Genomic DNA, 26704 nt, shown 5'->3' on the forward strand with positions numbered 1-26704 from the left:
CAAACAGAAGGGCATAAACCTTTTGACCAAATATTCCTGTGTGCCCACACAAATAAAATGGGCTTTCCATCAGGAAATCATTCAGTAAATGAAAATTAAGCTTTGTTCAATAAATATTTTAGAAAGTCAGTCATTAGCAACCTCACAATTATCCAGACGACTGAGGGAAATAAGCGGAAATATTGCCACCCACATGTTACTCATGCCTCTATACTGAAAGCTGCACATTGACGTACCTATATGAAAAACAATATTATACAACAGTTGGTTCTGGTTCATGTGTTTATTTGAGCAGTGTTGCAAGAGTGCTTATATTTAGCACAAAAGCACTGGGACTTTTCATTGTCGGCATCACTTTGCTTATCTTATTACAGCATTTCAGACCTGGGCTGCATTTCCCAAAAGCATCGTAAGCCTAAATTGATCGTAGCTCCATTGGTTTCAATGGGTCTACGGTGTACTTAAACTAACGATGCTTTTAGGAAACGCAGCCCTGAGCAGTGTTGACCGTTCCAGACCAGCTTTGGTTGTGTTTCTTTGCGACATGCAAAGCTTGGTTGGAAAACCATTGATAATAATAAGAAATGTTTCTTGAGCAGCATATCAGAATATTAGAACGATTTCTGAAGGATCATGTGACCAGTGTTAGGAAGGTTACTTTGGAAATGTAATAGGTTACAGATTACTGTACAAGTTACCTTATTTAAAATGTAATAGTGTAACTATTTCAATTACTTTATTATAGTAATGTAACTCATTACATATGATCACTTTTTGATTACTTTTCTACATTTCTAATGTTTTCAACGGTTAATCATTTTGAAACAATTAAAGCAGGCAGGGTTCATCTTACAGTATTAATGTCTGACTTTCCAAATCCTTCATCACTTGAAATAAGATTATAATAATTTAATTTTGAAAGAACACAGACACCACAAAATCAGACTTTAGCCTCTTTTTACTTTGAGATTGTTCTGAGGTTAAATACAGATTTAAAAGCATAATACATATTTAATATAGCTATGATGCTGTTTTGAAATCTGTTTTGGAAACACTGGCATCTAACAATGCCTTGGAAAAACAGTTCATCTTAAAAATAAAGCATGCACCCAAATAAAACAGTTATCGAATAGGCGTGTATCCTATTCTGTGCCCTAAACTCCTGAAACATTGGTGTCTCATATTTTAGAGCAATCAATGCATTTAAAGAAATCAATTAAATCTTTATGTGTGTGAAATAATAATCCATAACATGTTCATAAGTAACCGTTGCTATTTTACTACACATTTTTCTCAGTAACTGAAGCTGATTACGGTTACATTTACTTTGCAGTTAAATTAAGTAATTCTGCTACATGTTGGAAACTTTTGACTTCGTCAGTAATGATATAAGCAGGACTTAAGTCTGCATAATAGCTGCATTTAACTGACAATAGGCTACTCTGCAGCTCTACATAATAATGGCCCATATCCAAGTAAGACTGCTGTGGGCAATACCTTAAATAGGCAGCAGAATTGTTCAGATTCACCAGACGAGCCCTAAGCGTTGAATGACGCACCACACGAGACCACCCCATCCATCATCAGCATATAAAAGGCACTGCGGGAAGCGCGTACATCTCACTGCACCGAGACCACAGCACGAGCCGTTCTGGATGATACCTGCAAGGAGCATGGAGGTGAACACAACTGATAAAGCTCTTCTTTCAGTTAATGGCACCGCGACGCTCTCCTGTTGCAGCTATTATTCCGAAGGCACCGCAACAGCTGACATGCATTTGCAGCGCGCGTCGCACTGGAGACATCCAGAGCCAAAGGCGAGAGTAGTGCGCTCCTCCAGCACTGGAAAGCGACCCTCGTCGTCTGAACGCAAACCCAGGAGATCTCTGTATCCCTTTTCCGCGTCTCAGCTCAATAAAACAAAGCATATGAGATATGCGAGTAAAAACGACGAGCTGGTCAGCGTAAAACCCAGTCATTACCGGCGCATAGTTGTGCTCGGCACGCCCCGAGTGGGTAAAACGGCGATTATACGCCGTTTTTTGGGTGATGATGAATTTGAGGAACAGTACGAGCCAACAACTGAAGACTTTCACAGCAAACTCTACCACATTCGAGGAGAGAGATACCAGTTAGACATCCTGGACGCATCCAAAGAGAGAGACTTTCCGGCCAAGCGAAGACTCTCTATTCTGACAGGTCAGTATGTGCACCATGTTTTTACTCAATTAGTGTTCTTTAAATCGTTTAATTATAGCCTGTGGTTTACAAAGATCTCACTTCATGTGCTTTATGACCTCAACAGGTGATATATTCCTACTGGTGTTCAGCTTGACTGACCGAGAGTCTTTCAAGGAGATCTGCTCATTACGCGAGGAGATTTTCACTGCCAAATCCAAGCTGACCAAATCCAAAGAAAACAGACAGCTTCCGATAATAATCTGTGGCAATAAAACTGACTTAAACTCCTCGAGAGCTTTGCAGCACTCCGATATCCGCCAGTCTCTCGTGGAGGAAAGTGTCCTCTTTGAGGTGTCTGCCAAAGACTGCACCAACCTGGAGGAGATGTTCAAGGCCCTGGCGGTGCTGGGGGGGCTCCCCACAGAAACCAGACCCTCTCTCCATCGAGACATCTCCATCCACACGTATCAAGCGTTGAGCAGCAGAAAGAGAAACAAAAGAGTCATGAATGAGCCGTGTGGCGCGGTGCACCCGCTCGCCCGCAGACCGAGTTTCAGTAGCGATCTGCGGCGCGTAATGGACCCGAGCACCCTTAAACGAAACACACCTACTGAGAGGTGTCAAATACAGTAAAAGAGTAACGCTAGGGACTCTGTTTGAAACCTATGAATAATAATTATTCAACGATGTAAGAATTATTATATTCTATAAATCCCTGGCTGGACCATGGGACATATTCTACACATTGACAAAGTATTTGTTAAATGTACTTATTATAACCCTGTTGGAAAATCGGGCATAAGATGGTCAAAACTGGTCATTATCAGATGTAAACTGGTAGACAAACCGGTGGATCAGCAACAAACCAGCAACTCGCTGGTCAAATTAGTTGTTTTTTGGAACACTGAGGCTGGTCATCCACACTGTAGAAAGTGGTAATCTGCAATTGTTATCCCAAAGAGCTATTTCTACTTGATTTAACCCTTAAACATGAGTTTTGTTGGTATATATTAATGTATTTAGATTGGTTAATTGATGTAAATTTATATATTTGACTTGAAAACCGGTTAATATTGATGTTACCGTTTTCAGATTACCATTTTTTCAGACTTACTGCAGGACTAAACTGGTCATAGCTGGAGTAAACTGATTCCAAAACAGCTACCGACTTGGTTTTTCCAATAGGGAAATGTTGTAAAGCAAGTATGCATGTTTTCTTTATATTGAATGTATTACCTCAAATTTGTTAGTATAAACATTTCTTATACTAACTAACGCAGCGATTCTTAATGATAGACCTGTTACCTCAAATTTGTTTCCACTTTGTCTTGTATTACAGACAATAATAATAAAAAAATGAATAAAAAAGTTGTCTCTAAGAAATATTGCGTAGTTTTTTCTCAAAATGCATGCGTTTGTTCAAGAAATCGTGGTCATGGAACATTTATAATGAGAAATGATTCTTGATGCAACCAAATCAGCATCGATCGTGACACATATCGACAGGACAAATGAGAAAATGTAACGTCGCGTATTTGATATTCATGAGCCGAGCTATATTTATACCGTGTCCCCCGCCTCACCTCAGACATTATCTATGCCTCTGCTTTAAGGAGAAACAAGTGTAATCACAGTATGACCATTTATGGGTGAACAACGGGAAGAAAGAAGTGGGTGGTGAAGCCATGGTTCTCATCATCTGCAGTGGATTGAGTCATCATCGCTATGCTGGTGTACAGTTCTCTCATATTAGTAAGAAAAAGCGCCCACACACTCAAATGTGCGAGTCCCGGACAATACAGTAGGCTACATTCACGCTTTGCATAATAGACATTATACAACACGACGCAGCTGAAAGATGAATTCCCTTTAGACTTTGAATATTCATGAATCCAGTGATGAATTTTGCTATCAATTAACGATAACCTATATTAACAGTAAGACAAGTAAGCATAGCACAGACGTTTCAGTGCATACACGGATATTTGCATGACTATTTGTCTGGTAGAGTTATGCAAACAGAGCTCAGTACCATGGACAGCGTACCGCTCGTTTACTTTGATGCGTTTTCTATTATGAATAGCTTGAAAATGTTGTCTGAACTAAATTAATAACTTTCAAAATGATAACTAAAATACATTTTAAGTGTGCTTAAACAAGAATTAATACTGTGAGGGAGTAAAATTAATAATTCATGATTCTTCAATGACCTTCTGTCCAACTGAGAATGTGGGTGGTTTGGAGAAGAACAAGTTAAAATGGCAGATGCTATGAGAAATCACTTCTGTGCCAAATAACTTAAGATCACATCAAATGTCATAGATCAGAGAAGGCAATCATCTAGTTTACTGTGTTCATCTTTTTACAGATTCCTAAATGTATTAAAATAATACTTTAAAATATTAACTGTAAGAATTGCCAATATTTTACAAATCCAGTTTAAAACACACCTCAAGTTCTTAGAAATACTCTGTATTCATTTCATATGTTGTTTTAAAACATTTATACCATTTTCAGAAACCTTTCAATGTGATGACTCTAAAATGATGTGATGTAACCATACACTTTCATTACATGAGTACAAATGTTAATTTTTTTTTTTTTCATATTTTTTCCATATAAAAAATAATTAACTTAAAGTTACGAATAAATGGAAGTAGCAGCAGATCTGGTCTTCTATATTGAAACGTACATCAGAGTGCAATAAATTAATGCCAAAGGGAAAAAAAATGTATTCACAAGAGAGAAATTTGTCATTTTCAATGGAAGTTATGACATTTTGATTAAACAAAAATTAAAATGCTTTTAAAAAGTGAAGCATATGCAAGGGTGTTCACATGCATTCATAACAGGGTAAATTTCTGTTTCTGTTTCCATTCAAAAAAAATTTCTTCAATATTGTATCAAGATCAAATTCTCACATATTTACCTTATGCATCCCCCAACAAACCAAAAATAAATTCAAAGAAAATTCAGAAAATTAAAACATGCTCATCATAGAAAAGAGCGTACTGTATTTGTGAATAAATTAATAAATAACAAAAAAGTGTCACATCACTGACCAATGTTCATTCTTCAAGACTAAACGTTTCTTCACATGGGAGAGTTTGTTTCATTTTTACCTTATTATGCATTACCTTGTGTTCAATCTGTTTCTCATATTTCTCTGATGCAAACTTTCATCTGTCTCTCTGAATGTCTGTCTTTCTGCTGGTGCACTGCTTTTTGAAAAACATCTCTAATTCCAGCAGCATTGTGGGTAAGATGCAGTCCAGTAATGCTAACCCTTCCCAGGAACACCGCAAACCTCTAAAGCATAAAGATAAGCATCAATGAGCATTGATGTTTAACTGAAAAAGCAGTATACACGTCACACTTGGTTTATTTACCAAGTAAAAACACACAGATAATATTTTAGCAGTAAACATTACCTGTCATTAAGTATTAAAAGTCCCCCTGCTTGAAATTCTTGAACTTTTTCAGACATCCCAAAAATTTGTTGGAGGTCATCTTCTGGGTTGAACAACTCCCAGTGCTATAATATAAAAAAAAAAATAAAGCAGAAAATTAACGGCATCAGTCACTTCATCAGCTTTATCTAAAATGGCACCCCAATTTAGAAAAATAAATAAATAAATAAAAATATTATAAACACACTGCGCTTTAAATAGTCAATAAATAATAATAATTTTATGAAAAATGTGCTTAATTGTAATGAAAGTGTCAATGCAAAATATACTACTACTACTAATAGTAATCACCCCAAAATTTCTTTTTTTAATGCAAAACATAACTGGTTGAAATGTTTTTTAGTTGTAAAACGTATGTTGTGTTATCCAGTGGTCCACTGTACCTGCTGGGTGATTCCTGCATTCATACGCAGACCCGTGACCACAACCTCCTCCAGCCTGCAGATACAATTTCAATAACTCAGTAACAGTCTGTGTAATCGCTCCACAGCGACTTGTGCGTGGACTACAGAAGAGACAGACTTACAGGCCACAGTGGTCGAGCTGTATTCGGCGGCGTGTCCCGTGACCGTGATGCTGAACCTCTCGTATCCAAACATCTGGTTCTAAAGTCTGGGTTCGTGCTTCCCTCTGAACTCCTCCCACTGCACGTGGCACAAACCGTCCATGTGCCCCTAACAGATTACATTGACCACAAAAACAAAGATATCTTACTTGTGTGTGAAAGAATGTGTGCGTTTTCTCAAGATTAGCTCAAGTCTCTTGCTCATGCTCAGCAAGCCTGCATTTATTTGATCAGAAGTACAGTAAAAACAGTAAGTATCAATGGAGTATTGATGTATACCTGAAAATACAATGCACGTATCACAATTGGTTTATTTAACAAGGTATTACGATGAATAATAATATTTTGAAATATTATTAAAATTTTAAATAACTGTTTTCTATTTGAAAAAATATTTATTTCTGTGATGCAAAACTGAATTTTCAGTTTTCAGTCTCACATGATCCTTCAGAAATCATTCTAATATGATGCTTTGCTGCTCATGTTAAAAACAGTTGCGCTGCTTAATATTTTTGTGGAAACTATGATACATTTAAGGATTATCTGATGAATAGAAAGACCAAAAGAACAATTTATGTAAAAGATAAGCATTTTGTAACATTATCAATCTCTTTACTGTCACTTATGATAAATTAGATGCATTCTTGCTGAATAAAAGCATTCATCTCTTTTAAAAAAATCTTTTGAACAGTAGTGTATGTGCACAAATGTACCTGGTCCTACACCGATGTACTGACGTCCTTTCCAGTACCCGATATTGTGTTCACTGACAGCATTCTACAATAAACACATAATCCACAAACTACTACATTTTGATTATTTACTGTATATAATATAGCATGTATTAATTTGGTAGATACTTTTATCCAGAGTGACTTGCAGCACGTTACATTTTATTTGTACGCCTAGGAATCCAACACATGTCCTTGGTGTTGCTAGTGCTACAGGAATTAATCTTTTTTCCACCAAGAATGTAAGCAATTATAACTTACATTTTTGGCAAAGTTGGACACTTCGTATTGACGAAACCCAGCCTTCTCCAGGACTCCTCGTGCTGAATTGTACATAACAGCTGTGACATCTTCACCAGGAACGCTTAGTTCACTGCTGTCAACCTGTTTAAAAAGCTGCGTACCCCTTTCCAAAGTCAGCTGATACAGTGAAACGTGATCATCACAAACCGGCAGCAATTTCTCCAGCTCACTCTCCCATGCCTTTACACTTTGTCCCGGAAGCGCAAACATGACATCCACTGACACGCGTCCCGGGCAGAGCGTCCTGGCCTCTGACACGGTCCAGAGGGCATGCTGGGAATCGTGATCCCTTCCTAGTACTCTCAGGTGATCGTCATTCAGCGACTGTGGAGAATAGCATTAGATCTATGGAGACTTGGTCAAAACTACGAAACATCATGTGCATGTAACATACCTGGATTCCAACAGAAAACCGGTTAACTCCTGCTAACGTGAAGTCTTTCAGACTAGCTTTTCCAGCAGGTGTAGGGTTCACTTCCAGAGTGACCTCTGCTTCATCTGAGAGATGAGCGTGTTTGGAGACGGTCTCCAAGACAGCAGAGATTGTGGAGGGCTGAGCCAGACTGGGTGTTCCTCCTCCAAAAAACACCGAGCTGATCCTACAGGACAGCACAGAATTAAAGGGATATAGTTCACCCAAAAATAAACATGTTGTTCCAAACCTGTTTTTAGTAATTTCTTACAAAAAGGAGGGTAACACTTTATTTTGATAGTCTACTTTAGACATTCTACTAACAGTAAGTAACTTTGCAACTACATGTCAATTAGCAGTCATTAGAGTATTAGTTGACTCTCTGCTTAATGTCTTCTAACACTTTATTTTGATGGGTCCACAACATACAACATACTGAGTATGAGAAACTTTGCAAGTATATGTCAACTTATTCTACTAACCCTAAACCTACCCTAACAGTCCACTCTGAGAGTTAGCAGACATGCAGAGTTGGGTATACCCAGTAATCTAATTACTTTTCCTGGTAACGCAGTAAAGTAATGAGTTACATTTGAAATGTATGTAATTTGATTACAGTTACTTATGTCAATAAAATTACGTTACTTAAGTTACAAATGCAGTGCTAAAAAAAAAGAAAAGAAGTAAAAATCATGTTTTGTGCGTCAGTATGCCCTTTAATAAATCACCGGAGAATGCGAGCTATAATGAGAGTCCTGGCTACAACATTTAGATGCAATGAAAGGTTGAATCATATTTCAAAATGTTGCACTAGACATATTTTAGTCTGGCATTATAGTTTGGGAAAAGTTCAACAATTGAACGTGTACAAGTTTATGTCACAGTAAAACTAATAAAGTAAAAAATAAATGACTCATCAGAATGAGATCAACTGCTGGATTAAACCGCGTCTGGATCAAAATTCAAGGGTTATTCCTCACGGCACGTCTTCTTCCAAAAACGAAAAGTAGGCGAGATGAACTTGAACCTTTCTACAGAGGTGACAGGTTTACCCAGGTAGCCAGCGGAATCGGGTCGAATGCGGCTGAGTGTCGGCTCACTCGGCTGTGTGCTGGCAGCGGCTCGCCAGGTCCGGCCCAGTAATGGTTGCCAGATTCGGCTAGATTTTGGATCTGGCCCAATTCTGGTTGAGAAACGGCGCATATAGCCACATTCAGCCCGACTGTGGGCCACAAGTGTCAGTCCTAAAATGTCAAAAATTCAGGTTTTACTCCTTGTGTGAATATTTGGTCCCCACAATGGAGGTTAAACCTGTACACACACAATTAGGCTGAATTATAAAATTACAAAAATATATGTTTTTAAACAAAACTCTTTAGAGTTGTCAAACATTTTGCCTGTCCAAGTTATTTATTCAGCTTTATTATTATTTTAATTAATATTTCTATTAATTTTTAGGCTGACCTCTAATGGACTTTGCTTATAATTTAAAAATGTTCCCTTCATCTAAATTGACACTTTCTGGCTGTGTGTGATTGCAAAAACTAATACCTCAGTAAGAAGCGGTAAACTTTTACAAAATATGATTTCAGATGTAATAATAGTGATTTTATTATGTCCAAATAAAAGTCCCACAGCAAAACTTAGGCTAGTGGGTAGAATGAGCCAATAAGTGATCCTCAGCTGCCATCTTCTGAAATCAGTGAGTGAAACTATATTATTAATAACTGTAACAATATATATAAATAAAATAAAATTACACACACATAAATATATATATACACACATATATATGATGATAGCGCGCTGTGCGTGGGCATGATTACATTATAGCTCAGACGGGAAAGACTGTACCTCGCGTTGGTTTCATACGGATTATTTTATCAGAGAATATTTGTTTTCAACATGACTTCATTTAATAATAGACACTTCAAGCTTTCTGTAGATATACTGTATTTCTCATGTCATTTTAGTGACTCGTTTCTCAGGGTATACAAATAATAGGCCTATTTATGTATATATATATTTTTTTCAGTCAATATGAAATTAATGAAAGAATTATGAGTTTCTCTTTGTAGTGTATTTTTTAGGTTTGATAACTTAAAGTAAACTTGAAAGTAACTTGAAAGTAAAGTAATTAGTAATCGGATTACTTTTTGAATGCAGTAATGTAATCAAATTGCAATTTTAAAGAAGTAATTAGTTATTTGTAGTGGATTCCTTTTCTTTCTTTTTTTTGTAACTTACCCAACACTGTAGACATGTAGTTACAACTTAATGAGAATTAGTTGACATGTAGTTACAAAGTTACTTAAAGTTAGTAGAATGTCTAAAGTGGACTATCAAAATAAAATGTAACCAAAAGGAGTTTATATATATATATATATATATATATATATATATATATATATATATATATATATGTATATATATAAATTTTCATTGTGTTGTTAAGTATATTCTTTAAAAGCATACTGTCTGACAGTATCTCTGCACACTGACCTGGAGACCTGACTGAGCTGCAGTAAGGTTTGTGTCTCTTTCTGCAGACATTCTGTCATGACCGCGTGGTTTTGATTCCGAGGAATATACTTGTTGAAGTTGCAGTAGGAGCATCTTTTTAGGCAATAGGGCCACTTTAAAAAAGGAGAAATACAGACAGTTAAAAGAGAATACATTTATCGTTCTATGTGTTTGCCAGTGACTGGCTTTGACAGACGTGTTTAGACACTCACGTGGATATAAAGTGACGCTTCATCCGCGTGAGGAGGCAGTCTGTGATTAGTAGCGATGGATCTCAACAGGACAGAACCGAGCGCCGTTCCCAAACACCGTAAAGCGTGCTGCTGTGTTAGTAATGTTCGTCTCGACATACTGTACTTGAACAATCCTCAGTGAAGTTACGCCATATTTTCTGCACGGTGCTGTTTTACTGCAACACACTGCGTCACAAAGATGTGAAACACTAATGTTCTGAAAAAAAATAAAATAAATAATAATAATAATGATACACAATCAGTTGTTGTCTACTGTACATGTTTCTGAAGATATTTTTTTTGTTTTGTTTTTCATATCTAGGCTTTTTATATTTACTTTTTTTATTATTATTTAGATGGTCATCTGTAATAAAATAAATAAATAAAATCTTTAAAAAATTAAATTGCAATGAAAATGCATGCCTGATCAAAATAAATTACCTAAACTAAAATACCGTAGATACCCGCACGGTGGCGTGCTTTCACTACCAGCCACTGATTGATTGATTTATTTATTATTTTTATTCTGTACCTTAGAGATGTTATTTAATTTTATTTTTTTTCTGAGCAAAAATAATGACTATCATACTTTCACAATGAAAACATGTAATTCAGTGTAACAATAGTCCAAAAAATCCTGTCAGGCATTATTTACAGCAAGAATCATTAGATGATATTAAAAGACATCATAACAGCCCCCCAAAAACTAAATGTCGCTATCATTCAAACCACTAGGTTCACCCATTTGTCAGCAAGAAGCTTTTATTTTAAAATATGTGACCCTGGACCAGAAAACAATGATAAGGGTCTTTTTTGTTAATTGGGGTTTATACATCAGCTGAATAAATAAGCTGTCCATTGATGTATGGTTTGTTAGGACAATATTTGGCTGAGATACAACTATTTGAAAATCTGGAATCTGAGGGTGAAAAAAAATCTAAATATTGAGAAAATCGCCTTTAAAGTTGTCCAAATGAAGTCCTCAGCAATGCATATTACTAATCAAAAATTAAGGTTTGATATATTTACTGTAGGAAATTCACAAAATCTCTTCATGGAATATCCTAATGATTTTTGCCATAAAAGAAAAATCAATAATTTTGACCCACACAATGTATTTTTGGCTATTGCTACAAATATACCTCAGCGACTTAAGACTGGTTTTGTGGTCCAGGGTCACATATAATACAATTTAGTGAAATAACTTTTTCTTTTATATTTTTACAGGTCAGAATAAGAAGCCTATGTTTTTTCCCATTAACATATCCGTCACCGAATGATGATGCACATTATTTCTCCCATATTTTGACATTTTATTTTCACAAAAGTTCTGTAAAACATTAAAGCAGGCACGTTACTTGCATTTAATATGCTTTATATTTATATAAAATCACTATTGCACATTTAATTTGATGTGGACACCAAAATGGGACATCTTGTCATCAAATTCTTGTCACCAAATTAAGCAAACTTCACATAACTATCATATAGTCTTTTTTGGTGCTGTTTTGGAGCTTGAACTGTTGAACCTGTGAACTGATGTTTTTGTTGCATTGCAATGCATAATATTCTAATTCTAAATATTTGGCTTTCTTGTTGTATTGGTGACAACTGAAGTATTCTTATTAGTATTCTGCACAACTGCAACACACTGGTTAATAATTTTTTCTTCTTCTTCAAAAATTGACAAAAGAACCACGTTTCTTTAAAAATGCATTATTTTTCTAGCTGTTTCAACGGCTTGTGCAAAGCAGAAAACAAGCTGGACCAGAGTCCAGACTTTTTGAAACGGGAAGTTGAAGCGCGATGCATTATGGGATGTGGAAGTGAATGGTTAAAAAGTTCTTTTTGCAACCCTGCAATTCTACGCTGTTACAAAATGAAGGAGCATCTCATGTGACCTGCCATCATCGAAATGCATGAATTTGTTTTGGGCATTTGCACAATTTAGGAAGTGTTTCGGATCGCCGTATTTTGCAGCTTTTAAAGGTCTTGTTTGATTTTGGCTGGTTTACTAACGTCGCTTCTTCCAGTTGCTGTTATAGCTCTTCACGTTTTGCTCTCGGTTGCAGGTACTTGTCGTCGGATGTGTAAAATGCTGAATGCTGCAGCAGCCGACAGAAATAAAGACCCGATCCTCGCTGTATTAAAACGCAGAGTGACATCCGACAGGCCTCTGGTTGCTCTGGAAATATCTTCTGGCACAGGACAGCATGTTATTCACTTTGCCAAAGCATTTCCCAACATTACATGGCAACCGTCTGAAATTGAAGCGCAGTCGATATCGAGGTAAATATATCTTTTTATATGTAGACATGACATCTCTCATTTCTTATGCACCAGTTACATCCACGCTGCTGCAGAAATGCATGGGTTGAGACCATTCAAGTTATGAAAACAAATGTAATTTACTCTATAATGAAGAGGAAATAGTTCATAGTTGAATTACTTTCTGAAATAGTCCTTTAATTGATATTTTTTCCGTGCAATCTTGTTCTCTTAAATAGTACTTTCACAACGATAATGATTTCAGCTGCAGGCTTAATAAATATTAAATAAATATAATATCCACATAATCATTTAGGTACTGAAATGATACCAGTTCGTATAATAAACTTTAATGGAATAATAGCAAATCCAATCAATTCTCGATGAATAAATCAAGCTACTTTATTTCTTGTGTTAGTCAGAAATATAATGACCTGAATGTCATTGCTGTCAACAGAAAAATTAATAGAGGCAATACTCTAACCATAGAGCTACATTAAAGTTTGAGTTTTTGTCCCCAGCTAATTCACAGAAATTAAGTCATTAATTAAAAATAACTTAAGTACAGTCCAATTATAAGCACTTCTGACAGAGCTGTGGGATATTTCACCCAAAAATGAAAATTCTCTCCATTATTTACACTTCAAGTTGTTCTAAACCTCAATTATTTCCAGCCGTTGAACACAAAAGGTGATATTTTGAAAAATGTTGGTAACCAAACAGTTGCTGGTAGCCATTGGAACAAAATACTATGGAAGTCAATGGCTACCGTCAACTGTTTGTTTACTAACATCCTTCAAAATATCATCTTTTGTGTATAACACAAGAGAGAAACTCATACATGTTTGGAAAAACGGAGTAAATGACAAAATTTTAACTTTTGGGTGAACTACCCTTTAAAGGCCCTCCTCCTGACTATTCTTCAGATTAGATTGTAGACCATTAATTAATTCCTGCTATTGAATGCTCAATGTCTAATGACTTATTTAATTTTTGTATTGCAGTATTGAGGCATATCGAGAGCATCATAAGCTGCAGAATGTAAAGCACCCCATCTATCTCGATGCGTCTCAGAGTTGGGAGAACTGGGCTGGAATTCAACCCGAGTCATGTGACCTCATCGTGAACATCAACATGATGCACATCTCACCTCTGGCCTGCACAAGAGTATTAAGCTTGCTTGCTTTTGTTTCTCTTTCTCTCTATTTGTTGAGTGTCTGCATAATAAATCACCGAACCTTTTTTTGCTTGTTTCAGGGTTTGTTTAATGGTGTTGGAAAAATACTGAAGCCACAAGGATTGCTTCTGACTTATGGGGTATTTGTAGCGTGTTAAGCTGATTTTTTTAATGCATTTGCTTACATTTATTGGCTTCTAATGGCTTGCATCTGATAATGTTTTGCAGCCTTATGCTTTCAATGGATCAATTACTCCTCAGAGTAATGTTGACTTTGACCACAGCTTGAGATACAGGTTAGTGATAAGGAAATCGCTGGCAAAGGTACAGCGTCTATATTGCTGTATAGCGTCTGAAGATTCTTGATCTTGATTTTTTTATTTTTTTTTTAAACTCTTGTGTGTTTAGATGGTCACTACAATTCTCAAAATGTTCTTTTTTGTGAATTTGCTCACCAAAAGAAAAACACTAATAAACTTAATATTTTTCTTGTTTTCCATTACGAACATCTAAAAGTTACTCTGAAAAAGGAGCTTATCAACAGTAAATTGAACCAAATTAAGTTTGCTTAAATCGCACAAACAAAAGCTGTCAGGGAGGTCAGAAAAGGGTTTTTTGCCTTTTAATCAAGTTTATTTTTCTTACCCCACTGATAGATATTTTCTCTTGTTTTAAGCATAAACTTAATATCTTATAGACCTAATATTCATTTAGATTAAACTCTATATGTCATGTTTTAGGAACGTTTAGATATTTGTACTGGAAAACCAGACAAAAATACTGAGAAAGTAATTTTTTTGCTATGTGATTCCCAAAGGGTAACATCTTAATACAAGTTCTTTTCCAATTACCCTGTGTCATATTGCAGGAATCCAGAGTGGGGTCTAAGAGATGTGTCATTACTGGAAACGCTAGGCCAGGAAAATGGACTGCGGTTGGAAGAAATTGTAAGTGTTTTATTACCAAAATGAATGGTTTAATTCAAAACCTGGTGCAGTGCATGCTAGATGAAAATATACTTTAAGATGCTATGGTCCATGTCAAGCCGCCTCATTAAAATTCTTGCTGTAAAGGCTGAAATCCATTACTTGACCATGATTGCAAATTAATCTGACTTCATGCCTTATACACCTCATCCTTGCTTTTGATTGGCTTGATTATGTGATGATTCACCACCTCGAGTCATCAAAGGCTTGTAAATGCATCTGTTTCTGTTTTTCTAGGTTGACATGCCTGCCAACAACAAGTGCTTACTATTTCACAAGGACAGTGTGGTTTAATAGAATAACACTGTATTTACATTTGCGTGGACTCGGCAGTGTTTTAACGGTTTAAAGATATTGAATACAAAGGCTTTGTTGAAATTGATCATCACTCTCTTTCTGGAAAAGATGTGTTCTTGTAGGATGTATTGTTTCAGACCAAAGGAAATTAATAATGTTTAAAATGATGTGCACATAGAGCTGTATCTATGAATTTCGGTTATCTGGATAATAGTTCTGAAGTGTTATTTCAATATTTACCCTGCTAACCATAGTTTCTGCTAAGAATGTCTTGTAAAATCCACTTTAAGCTTGTTGACCAACCACTATGTGCCAAAAGCAAGAAAGCTGATAAAATGTGTATTTTGAATAAAATGTGGTTTTGCTTTAAAGCCAAATGTATATTTTTATCACATTGATGGATAATATCAATTCAATCATAGTTAAACGAATATAAATGATCCTTAAATATGGAAATTCCCACATTTCTAGGCAAAATGTGTTGAAATGTAATGAAACAGTAATATTAGCTGCACTGTACCTTTAATTGCTGCTCTTCCATTATGCAGCTGACGTTCCTTGATCAATAAAGAATATCAGTGGATTATCTGTTTATTGACTACAGATTGTGTATTCTTTGACTTCTTATCTTAGTTTTGAAGTATGTTTTACTGGCTATCGTAAGTAGGAACCAAAGATCATGATCTGAAGGTGTTACACAGAAACTTGCCCCCAACATGGGAGGTGCAGCGGATACGAGTGGATTGCGGTAGTCGGCGAAAGATTATTTGAACACAACCCGGTTTATTATACTGTGCAGTTTTGATCCGATTTCAGTCTAAAGACTGTAAATAGACTCCACTGTCGAAAATCCTCCAGAACAGACGAGTTTAAGCCACGGCGGAGCAAGTTGAGTGTCTATTTTCGTATCCTGTCTTAAAAGCACAGTGTGTCAGTTTCGTATGAAGCTTTTATTTCCATAAAGACTTGAATAATGTCCACGACATCGCTGGATAAAGAGCTGCAGGAGCGTCTGAGAGAGGCCAGTGCCATCGGAGACATTGAGGAGGTGAAGACTTTAGTGGAGAGCGGAGTCAACATCAACTCTCAGAATGAGATTAACGGATGGTGCGTATTAACACAGCCTGCTTTAGTCTATACACTTATATTCATCTTTTCTTTAACAGAAATTGCCCTTAAAATGTCAGAGCTGCTGGGCATAATTTATACTTGACAGCGAAGCCATGGCCAAATATGTCACCAGACCCCTTCGTAATAATAATAATAATACATTTTCTGGAATGTAACACTTTACAAGAGGTAGAGGAGTTTCTTTCTTCATCTGAACAGATTGGGAAAAATTTAGCATTACATCACTTCAGTGCTGTCAGAATGAGAGCCCAAACAGCTGATAGAAATACCACAGTAATTTGCATCAAAATGCATAATAACATTTCCTCTCTGTTGTCCTCTCACATCAAAGCACCAACATATTTCTTTAGAAATGTTTTTTGATCTCTGCATATTTCTCTCCTGATTCAGATGACACTTTCACAGCATAAGGCAATATTATGGACAGACGACTTGTATTTTAGCTTGAAGCAGTGGTTTGAAATTAAAAACGTCTTAATGATGGATTTGTTTATTATGAAGATTTTCACTTCACTTGTGTCAGTTACTTGTGGATTATTTGGATCTCATTCTGACGGCACCCATTCACTGCAGAGGATCCTTTGTGGAGCAAGTGATGTAATGATACATTTCTCCAAATCTGTTCTGATGAAGAAACAAACTCATCTACATCTTGGATAGCCTGAGAGTGATGAAGTTTTAATTTTGGTGTAAACTATACCTCTCTACACTATACTATCCATCCTAAATTCTGTATGATATTAGTCATTTTCAGTACTATTTAGGGCAGATAGGGTGGATGGTATGCACATTGGGATGCAGGGCCTCTCTCTTTTTCTGAAATATTAAAATGGTTTCATTTTAATATGCAGAGGCAACATCGGATGAACCAATAATGTGAGTTTGGGGCGGGATTTTATGTGTTTTAATTGCTAATCAACTCACTACCTTCTTGCACCTGATTGTTTTACATTGTATAGCATGTATGTTGCTTATAGTGTTACTTAACTCGGGTTTAAATGTGGCCTTAATAGGGTTTAAAATGCATCAGTCCAGGGTCATGATGTAATGCAGAAAGCCGTTTATAATGTGCAGAGCAGGACTGAGGAAAGCCGAGTAGTTTATGAGTGCTGTAGATAAGCCCTTACCTTTCATCTAGCCTGGCAGCATTCCTGACATGCTTAATTAGACAGCCTGTCTTCTGTTTTCTCACTGTGGATATTTGTTGAGCAGCTGATTTGAGGTGTTAGATTTGTTCTGACATTCATGCCAAGCCTTGACTGCTTTGTTTTAGTAATGCCTGAATGCATTCAAACTCATTTGACTGATGCAGTGCATACCATGTTTAAGAAGTTCTGATGTCCCTTCTTCATCCAGGACGTGTTTGCATTGGGCCTGTAAAAGAAACCACAAACACATAGTGGCCTATTTGTTGAACGCCGGAGCCGACAAAGATGTTCTCACAGCAAAAGAAGAGTTCGCCGTTCAACTCACTTCCAAGCCTGAAATCAGAAGACTGCTTGGAAGTATGTTTTCAGAAAACCTGCCTTCTGTATCACATGACATGATGTATTAGGTGCTTGGATACTTTCTAAGCTCTCATATAAAGTCTAGATAATTACAGTCTATAGCCTAAATGACTGGTATATGTATACTAGAACAGGGTTTATCAGCTTTGGCCCGTGACGTCCACTTTGCTGCAGAGCTTAGCTCCAATCTTGGTTAAACTCACCAGCCTGTAACTTTCTAGTAATCCTGAAACCCTTGATTTATCTTGTTCAGGTGGGTTTAATAATTAGGGTTGGAGCTCGAGGGCCAAAGTTGAGAACCTCTGCACTGGAATATAAATGTGTGCGGAAAGTATCCATTAATACTAATTGGGTATTAAATGTACAGACCGATACAAATACTCTTATGCATTCATATGACTCACGTTTATAAATTGATATACGTTTGTATATTAAATCAAATGTCCTAAGTCTATTTTTGCACAATGCACAGTGTTTCAGTATCATGTTGGTTGTTGACTAATGTTGACATTTTTATTCAGTATTTACATGGTCAATTTACAATGCACTTTCCTGAGATATAAAGATAATAAATGTTAAAATAATAAAAAAGATAACACATTTTACAGAAGGTCCTTCAAACCTTGGTTTACATTTTTTATTATTTGAATTTTTATAATATTGCGATGCCAAATTTGTCGCATTCAAAACTATCGTTTTTAGTTTTAAATGTTTTGTTTTTTATTTTTTTAGAGAAAATATTACAGAATTTATCAGTGATAACATTATCAATTTTCATATTTTGCATCATTTCTATATATATAGAAATAATATTCGTTATATTTATATAAGTAAAGTAATAATTCATATTTGCATAGTATTAATTCTTGAAAACCCTAAAATACATATTTAAAACCTTCCATCTTACACTGTTTTAAAATCTTGATCAACTTTTTAAAGCTTTAGCTTAAAGGTAACCTTCACACTACAAATGTTATTATATTGTTAAATGTAATGTTTAGCAAATCTTTAAATGAATATCCATTTTCATATTGTATGAAATCACTATTGAATTTATTTTGTAGTGTTTTTTTGTTTCGTTTTTTTTTTCAGATATTTTTAGACAAAATAAAATGGAATTTAATACTGGCCATCGATCCATCATTGGCCATAATAGTATCATTTATAATTGAATTATCAATTTATTATAACATATGTGAGCCTGGAGCACAAAACATAAGTGCAACACATAAGTTGCACGGGTAGGCTTTATTTGTAGCTACAGCCAACAATATATTGTATGGGTGAAAATTATAAATTTTTCTTTTATGCCAAAAATCATTAGGATATTAAGTAAAGATCATGTTCCATGAAGATATTTTGTGAATTTTAAGAACTTCATTTGGACAACTTTAAAGGTGATTTTTAGTTGTATCTCAGCCAAATATTGTCCTAACAAACTATACATTAATGGAAAGCTTATTTATTCATCTTTCATATGATGTATCATATGAATGATGTACATCTCAATTTCAACAAATTGATCCTTATGACTGGTTTTGTGGTCCAGGGTCACACATAATAATTTTTGTACACTGTAATACACTAAAATGCAAAATGAAAACAGAAAACTTTCCGTATATGCTCATTAAGCACTTTAAGGTCCTTACACGTGTCACATTCATGCTTGTCATTCCGTCTCCAGTGGAAGAGGAAGATGTGCCTGAGGTGAAGGAACCAGAGCTGCCAATCATTCCAAACTATCTCTCCAACCCGCCTTTCCTGTACAGCAAGATGGATAATGACAACCTGAGCATAGCACAGCGGAACGGCACCAACAATCATCCAGAGCCCCTGGAGTCAGAACCAGCGACTTTATCGCCGACACAAGAGCAGCAGCTTCCGCCTCAGCATCAGCAGCCCAAGAGCCTTTACTCAGACAGCCAGAGCCAGCAGGAGTTACCCTACATCCCCATGGTGGAGCAGAACGGCATGGTGAACGGCGGCCTGCCCATGGAGCTCTCCTCAGAGACTCATCACACCAACCACTGCGAGTTTACACACCCTCATCCTATAGCACAGAACGGCCCAGTGTGTCCCACGCTTCCTTCTCCCAGCGGAAGCAGCGGCCAGCCGCAGGTCCCCAGTGCCAGCGTCACCCGGCAGCAGTCCATCCCGCAGCAGATCAACTGCTCCCAGCTCGGTGGATCCATGCCGGCCTTCCAGCCCTTCTTCTTCACCAGCACTTTTCCCGTTAATGTACAAGGTACAGTGAGGATTTGTTAGGAAACTTATTGGTCAGTGAACTGAAGAGTATCTAAAGGCCCTTCCTTTCATATGATTCGATGCACCTCTGACCTCCACATGAAAAGCACTGCAGATAGCAACGCTGAAAGGCGATTTCATGAGGTTGCTAGGTAGCAAGAAAGTAGATAGTGTGGGATACACTGTAAATGAAAATAGTGTAAGAAAATGAAAGTAACCTTAATCTGTTACTTTAAATTACTATAATTTTACTTTAGTGTTTATATGAACTTGTAAAGCTGTAGTTATAAAATGTACATTTGTAATAAAATTATAAATTTATACATTTTGTTAAAACTATATATTTATAATAAGATTTATAGTAACAGATTAATGCTAATGAATTATTTTTCATACACATCATGTGTGTGTGTGTGTATAGTAAAAATAAATGAAGAAAATTACACATACATACGCACATCATCAGCAAATCAGTAAGATTTTTAATCTTTAAACTTTTTAGTCTCTTATTTATTTGATCAGAATTATTGCAATTAAAATTAATTTTCTATTTTAATATTTTAAAATAGAAAGTTTTCAGTGTCGCATGATCCTTCAGAAATATTCTAATATGATTTGCTGCTCAATAAATAAATGTTTAAAATGGTTCTGCTGCTTAATATCTTTGTGGAAACTTACACTTTTTTTCCAGGAATCTTTGATGAATAGAAAGTTAAAAACAGCATTTATTTGAAATCGAAATCTAACATTAAAAATGTCTTTACTGTCACTTCAGATCAAGTTAATGCATCATCACTAAACAAAAATATTAATTTCTTTTAAAAAAAAAAATCTAAATGACCTCAAACAGTAGTGTATTTTACTCAGAATCACAGCTGCTAGTTTACATTTAAGGCGTTTTACATACATACTGACTTAAAAAAAAATTATATCTGGTAAATTCGATCTTTCCAACACAACTTAGTGATAGATCTCCACTCTTTCTTTAAATGTACAAGCACTCAAACAGACCGGTTTGAGGAATTCAGAGAGATTCCTCAAGTCACAATCTTAGACTTGCCATCTCTTCTCAGAGCTTGTCCTGAAGGTGCGCATCCAGAACACCAACGTCAGAGAGAATGACTTCATCGAGGTGGAGCTGGACCGGCAGGAGCTGACGTACCGCGCACTCCTCCGCGTGTGCTGCCGCGAGCTAGACATCAGCGCAGAGCACGTGGAGAAGATCCGCAAGCTGCCCAACACTATGCTCAGAAAGGTGAGGCCTGGGACTAATAACAGCTCAGTCATAGGCAGCTGCCTTCTAGTATCCTATTTGGACGCTGTACATTAGCAGTACACAAATAGCAGCTCCACTTACAATTGAGCATTCAACCAGTTTAGCATTAGCATGTTGATGTCAGACACACAAAAAATGGGTAAAATAGTCTGATTTTAATCAATGTTTTTTATTGTAATTTAATTAATTATTTTCAGTTACTGTAACTTTGTTTTCATTGAGAGTTTTTGGTGATTTAATTAGAAAAAATGACTACGATTTTTTTCCCTCAAATCTTGCAGCCCTAAACCTTAATTTACATGTCAGGAATAATATCTTAAAGCGGAAGGTGGAAACTTAAAGGGACAGTTCACCTAAAAATGTACTCACCCTCAAGTTGTTCCAAGCCTGTTTGTGTTTCTTTCTTCTGTTGAACACAAGATATTTTTGAAGAATGTTGGTATTTAAAATAAAAAAAGTTGACAGTAGCCACTGACTTTGAGCCATTGAGTATTTTTTTGTCATACTATGGAATTCAATGGCTACTGTGAACTTCTAACATTCTTCAAAATATGTTCCTTTGTGTTCAACAGAAGAAAGAAACTCCTACAGGTTTGAAACAACTTGAGGGTGAGTAAATTAACTTTCGATGTGAACTATCCCTTGAATGAATTTGTTTAAATATAAATTTGTGTTCCCCTAATATTTGTATTCTGTTGTATTCATCTAAAAGCAATAAAACGTTCGAAGCTGTGCTACATTTATAAATATTATTACAGGTAAAGAATGTTGTTTGGCATGACAACAGAGTTTTGCACTGTCATCCTGGTGGCAGTATTGTTGTTTGATCTTGCACATGAATGAATACAAAGACAACACTTCCTGCACAAATGCATATTTCTAGCTGTTGGTGGAGGAATGGGGATTTAGTTCTGTTCCTCATGCTTTAGTTTGGGCCTCTTAGTCATCTTGATGCTACATAAAAGTGACATTCTGTTTGGTTAAGCAAGATCCTCTCCTGTTTCAGCATGTCTGCATCTACAGACGAGGTTTGTTGAGCTGGTAAATCTGAGCTGTGCTTTTTAACGTTGAGTAGAATGCAAAAAGAGCCACAAACTTGAATTCTAATGGCTGACATTACTTTTGGCCATTTTTTTATATATATCTGCAGCAGACACTAGCGGAGTTGAGTTTTTATTGTTTTTAAACAGAAAAAGATGAGTACAAAAGCCTCTGAACAGCCCTGCTGCATCATGGGTATGTCTCTGCTGCTATATCTAGTAGCGTTACCTGTCATTTGCAGTCCCAAAAACAACAGAGGAATAGAGGGTACTTCAGATTAGGGCAGCGCGATAGTGATTAAACGGCTAATCTTGATTATTTAGCACACAAATTATAATCATGGTTATTAATCATGATTATTGGCATCTTAGAAATGTATTTTTTAGATTGTGCAATAATTCTGACATTCACAAGCACCAATCAAGCGAATGTCAGTAAATGCTTGGTTTATTTGACCTAATCAAGCTTTGATGCATTATTTAATTATATTATCTTTCATAAATAAACACTATTTTCATAAAAACAAGAGGCGTGCAGTGAATCAGTGAAATACTTAATATGAAAGGGTTAGTTCACCCAAAAATGAAAATTACCCCATGATTTACTCACCCTCTCAAGCCATCCTATGTGTAAGCAAGCCTTTCTTCTTTCAGACGAATTCAATCAGAGTTATATCAAATGTCTTTGCTCTTCCAAGCTTTATAATGACAGTGAATGGTGGTCAAGATTTTGAAGCCCAAAAGCATGTCCGTCCATCAAAAAAAAATGCTCCACAAGGCTCCGGGGTGTTAATTCTGAAGTGCTTTAAGCTTAAATATACAGCCCTATTCCAGATCATTCAACACCACATCTGTTTAAATGTATTCGTTTTCTTTTAACAGGATAAAGACGTGGCACGGCTACAGGATTTCCAGGAGTTGGAGGTGGTGCTGGAGAAAACCGAAAGCTTGTCTCTGTTCTCCGGAGGTCAGGGAGGTCTGACCGACAGGCCCTGCTACAACATGAAGGCCTCCAGGCTCACCTACTAGCTTCACATTACAGACTCAGAGAAGTTTATCTGGGACCTGCTTCCTGAAATCCCAAACACATTTCAGATCCCAAAATATGCTCACGTGTTTGGTTGGTAAACGGTCCATATAAGATGTTAGCCTTATTCCTCCTCTCCTTCATTAACAGATGTATCTTTAGTGCCTCCTCCTCCATTGTAACCATAGATAGCTTGTTCTACGGGTTTGACTTGTTCTGGCGTGGATGGGGTTTTCAATTTGAATATTCAAATCCATTCAGCTCACGACTGGACTTTTGCATACTGTCAGTCCGTGGAGTGTTCAGATCCGCCCCACTGCCTTGCCTTCATATCGGGTCACTGTGTGAGAGTAGGCATTTCATCATACATCCAACAAATGTACACTGTCCTATCGCAAGAGGTCTGTCCAACATGCTGGCCAATCAGTTGTGTAGTGGTTTGTATGCCTGCATTGATTGGAGGAAGCCAATTTCATACCAATGCTTAGAAATCAAAAAATGTTTTGTTTGCCAGACAACTCTCTGTGCACTTTACCAAAACCTTGCCATTATGAGGGAAGCGTCCTTTATATTTAACCCTTGAGAATTCAGTGCTGTATTTTGAATGCTGTTCCATCACTCACTTTAAGCCAAATAACTCGTTCTATAAACTACCATGGACTGTTTGGAGTAGATCGGCCTCATGTATGAACGCAAAATGCCCTTGTTTCTCTTTAACTTAATGACGTAGCAAAAGATTTCATGGTTTTCCCCTAGGTGGAGCTGAATTGGAGATGACTAATAGGATATTTAACCACTGAGAGCTTCCAGTTAGCATCATATTGACTTCCCTTGAGTGCTTAGTTCTTACATATTTGAGAAGCAGGATCTGTGTTCAAGATATAGAGGGTAATAGTAATGCCATTTTACTAAACACTTCGCTGCATTGTTGATTATGAACAAAATAAATTTCTGGTCGCATTTTTGGTGGGGAATGCTTGAGGTTAGGTTTAGAAGCGGCACATAAACACTACTTTGTTGTAAATTAGCTTTTTGACTCGATAGAGTTTGTGTGGTACTGTGAGAAGAATTTCTAAAGATTTGTCTTACGAATTGTTTTTAGTTTTCTCTGAGGGTTTGACTGTCTAACCAAGCATATGATCATTAAACATTTGTTAACAATATGCTACTATTGTTGAGATGTGACATTAGCCCCTTGGAAAGACATTGATAAATTATTGACATCAAGTTTTTTTTTTATGTGCAGTTTTTAGTATTATATAATACTAGAATCTGAGGATTAAAAGACACTTCAGTCGAAATGATTTCTGTTCACTCATATGTTCTCTAACTAAAAGACAGCTGGGAAACCATTTATAGGATTTTCTTTGCTTTTTATGTGTTTGTGTAGTTTGAATGACAGTTTAACATAATAATGGGGAAGACTGCTGACTTGGCAATGGTCCAGAAGACAATCATTGACGCCCTCCATAAAGAGGGTAAGTCACAGAGGGTCATTACTGAAAGGTGTGGATGTTTACAGAGTGCTGTATCAAAGCATATTAAATGCAAAGTCGACTGAAAGGAAGAAATTGGGTAAGAAAAGGTGCACAAGCAACAGGGATGACCGCAAGCTTGAGAATACTGTCAAGCAAAGCTGATTCAAACACTTGGGAGAGCTTCACAAGGAGTGGACTGAAGCTGGAGTCAGTGCATCAAAGAGTCACCACGCTCAGACGTCTTCAGGAAAAGGGCTACCAAGCCACTTCTGAAACAGAAACAACGCCAGAAGCATCTTACCTGGGCTAAGGAGGAAAAGAGCTGGACTGTTGCTCAGTGGTCCAAAGTCCTCTTTTCAGATAAATTTAAATTTTGCATTTCATTTGGTAATCAAGGTCTGGAGGAAGACTGGAGAGGCACAGAATCCAAGCTGCTTGAAGTCCACTTTGAAGTTTCCACAGTCAGTGATGATTTGGCATGCTGTGATGTCTGCTGGTGTTGGTCCACTGTTTTATCAAGTCCAGAGTCAATGCAGCCGTCTACCAGGAGGTTTTGGAGCACTTTGTTTCCATCTGATGACATGCTTTATGGAGATGCTGATTTGCTTTTCCAGCAGGACTTTAGCACCTGCCCACAGTGCCAAAATCACTTCCAAGTGGTTTGCTGACCATGATATTACTGTGCTTGATTGGCCAGCCAACATGCCTGACCTGAACCCCATGTGGAATCTATGGGATATTTTCAAGAGAAAGATGAGAGAGAGTCGATCCAACAATCCAGACGAGCTGAAGGCTCAATAGTGCCTAAGCAGAGCCACAGGCTGATCGCTTCCATGCCATTCCTCACTGATGCTGGAGTTTGTGCTAAAGGAGCCCTGACAAAGTATTGAGTGCAGAAATGAACATACTTTAAAGAACTTGAACTTTTCTGCTTTGCAAATCCTTTTTTTCATTGATCTTAGGAAATATTTTAATATTTTGAGACTTTCATGAGCTGTAAGCTCTAATCATCAAAATTAAAACAAAACTTTTGAAATGTCTTTCTTGTAATGAATCCAAAATATATATGAAAGTTTCACTTTTTGAAATAAGTTACAAAAAAATGCAGTTTTTCACGATATTCAAATTTTTTAAATGTACCTGTATTAACCTAATTAATGTGATTTAAATAAAAATATAAAGCTTTTAAAATTGTTAAAATTCACACACGCATATGCAACTCGAATTCCGGAAATGTTGGGATGTTTTTTTAAATTTGAATAAAATGAAAACTAAAAGATTTTCAAATCAAATGAGCCAATATTTTATTCACAATAGAACATAACATAAATGTTTAAACTTGAGAAATTTTTAAATTTTAGGCACAAAATGAGCTCATTTCAAATTTGATGCCTGCTACAGGTCTAAAAATATTTGGGACGGGGGCATGTTTACCATGGTGTAGCATCTCCTCTTCTTTTCAAAACAGTTTGAACACATCTGGGCATCGAGGTTATGAGTTTCTGGAGTTTTGGTGTTGGAATTCGGTCCCATTCTTGCCTGATATAGGTTTCCAGCTGCTGAAGAGTTCGTGGTCGTCTTTGACGTATTTTTCATTTAATGATGCGCTAAATGTTCTCTATAGGTGAAAGATCTGGACTGCAGGCAGGCCAATTCAGCACCCAGACTCTTCTACTACGAAGCTGTTGTAATAGCTGCAGTAAGTGGTTTTGCATTGTCCTGCTGAAATACACAAGGCCTTCCCTGAAATAGACGTCATCTGGAGGGGAGCATATGTTGCTCTAAAACCTTTTTGTACATTTCAGCATTCATAGTGCCTTCCAAAACATGCAAGCTCCCCATCAATGTTCCCTC

General features: G+C 36.6%; 4 protein-coding genes across 5 annotated transcripts; 3 read left to right on the top strand and 1 right to left on the bottom strand.

Annotated features, from left to right (window-relative positions):
* Positions 1-1655: 1655 nt before the first annotated feature.
* On the top strand, positions 1656-2814 carry LOC306868901 (GTP-binding protein Rhes-like; the record flags this gene model as incomplete). The annotated part of the gene is made up of 2 exons (XM_079415362.1): positions 1656-2199; positions 2306-2814. The coding sequence occupies 2 exons, from the start codon at positions 1656-1658 to the stop codon at positions 2812-2814; spliced, it is 1053 nt and encodes a 350-aa protein (XP_079271488.1).
* A 1820-nt stretch (positions 2815-4634) lies between these two features.
* On the bottom strand, positions 4635-10598 carry LOC306868664 (radical S-adenosyl methionine domain-containing protein 1, mitochondrial-like). The gene is made up of 9 exons (XM_079414946.1): positions 10398-10598; positions 10165-10298; positions 7645-7849; positions 7209-7574; positions 6930-6993; positions 6178-6325; positions 6035-6089; positions 5613-5716; positions 4635-5490 (listed from the first exon to the last, which is right to left on the bottom strand). The coding sequence occupies exons 1-9, from the start codon at positions 10533-10535 to the stop codon at positions 5361-5363; spliced, it is 1344 nt and encodes a 447-aa protein (XP_079271072.1). The 5' UTR covers positions 10536-10598; the 3' UTR covers positions 4635-5360.
* A 1447-nt stretch (positions 10599-12045) lies between these two features.
* On the top strand, positions 12046-15517 carry LOC306868666 (methyltransferase-like 26). Of its 2 annotated transcripts, XM_079414949.1 has the most exons (7): positions 12046-12407; positions 12491-12707; positions 13691-13853; positions 13944-14003; positions 14092-14159; positions 14732-14810; positions 15087-15517. In XM_079414949.1, exons 1-7 carry the CDS (start codon positions 12338-12340, stop codon positions 15141-15143), a joined length of 714 nt encoding a protein of 237 aa, XP_079271075.1. In that variant the 5' UTR covers positions 12046-12337; the 3' UTR covers positions 15144-15517. The 2 variants fall into 2 exon arrangements, with proteins under 2 accessions (XP_079271075.1, XP_079271074.1); XM_079414948.1 differs by having other exon boundaries at positions 12209-12407; positions 13691-14003.
* A 171-nt stretch (positions 15518-15688) lies between these two features.
* LOC306868665 (ankyrin repeat domain-containing protein 40-like) lies at positions 15689-26108 on the top strand. Its single transcript, XM_079414947.1, has 5 exons — positions 15689-16253; positions 17634-17782; positions 19470-20030; positions 21103-21284; positions 23228-26108. Exons 1-5 carry the CDS (start codon positions 16120-16122, stop codon positions 23372-23374), a joined length of 1173 nt encoding a protein of 390 aa, XP_079271073.1. The 5' UTR covers positions 15689-16119; the 3' UTR covers positions 23375-26108.
* The last annotated feature ends 596 nt before the right edge of the window (positions 26109-26704 follow it).

This window comes from Barbus barbus (genome assembly GCF_936440315.1).
Source record: "Barbus barbus genome assembly, chromosome: 4".
Lineage (NCBI taxonomy): Eukaryota > Metazoa > Chordata > Actinopteri > Cypriniformes > Cyprinidae > Barbus > Barbus barbus.

Bases quoted from the DNA above. Each gene is read 5' to 3' on its own strand.
- LOC306868664 (XM_079414946.1), bottom strand. From the start codon at position 10,535: ATGTCGAGACGAACATTACTAACACAGCAGCACGCTTTACGGTGTTTG. The intron at 7,575-7,644 runs GTATGTTACATG...TATTCTCCACAG, and splicing joins GGTTTTCTGTTGGAATCCAG to TCGCTGAATGACGATCACCT. The intron at 6,326-6,929 runs GTACATTTGTGC...GTAATCTGTTAG, and splicing joins GTACATCGGTGTAGGACCAG to GGGCACATGGACGGTTTGTG.
- LOC306868666 (XM_079414948.1), top strand. From the start codon at position 12,338: ATGAATTTGTTTTGGGCATTTGCACAATTTAGGAAGTGTTTCGGATCG. The intron at 12,708-13,690 runs GTAAATATATCT...TTTGTATTGCAG, and splicing joins GAAGCGCAGTCGATATCGAG to TATTGAGGCATATCGAGAGC. The intron at 14,160-14,731 runs GTTAGTGATAAG...GTCATATTGCAG, and splicing joins GACCACAGCTTGAGATACAG to GAATCCAGAGTGGGGTCTAA.
- LOC306868665 (XM_079414947.1), top strand. From the start codon at position 16,120: ATGTCCACGACATCGCTGGATAAAGAGCTGCAGGAGCGTCTGAGAGAG. The intron at 16,254-17,633 runs GTGCGTATTAAC...TTCTTCATCCAG, and splicing joins CAGAATGAGATTAACGGATG to GACGTGTTTGCATTGGGCCT. The intron at 21,285-23,227 runs GTGAGGCCTGGG...TTCTTTTAACAG, and splicing joins CCAACACTATGCTCAGAAAG to GATAAAGACGTGGCACGGCT.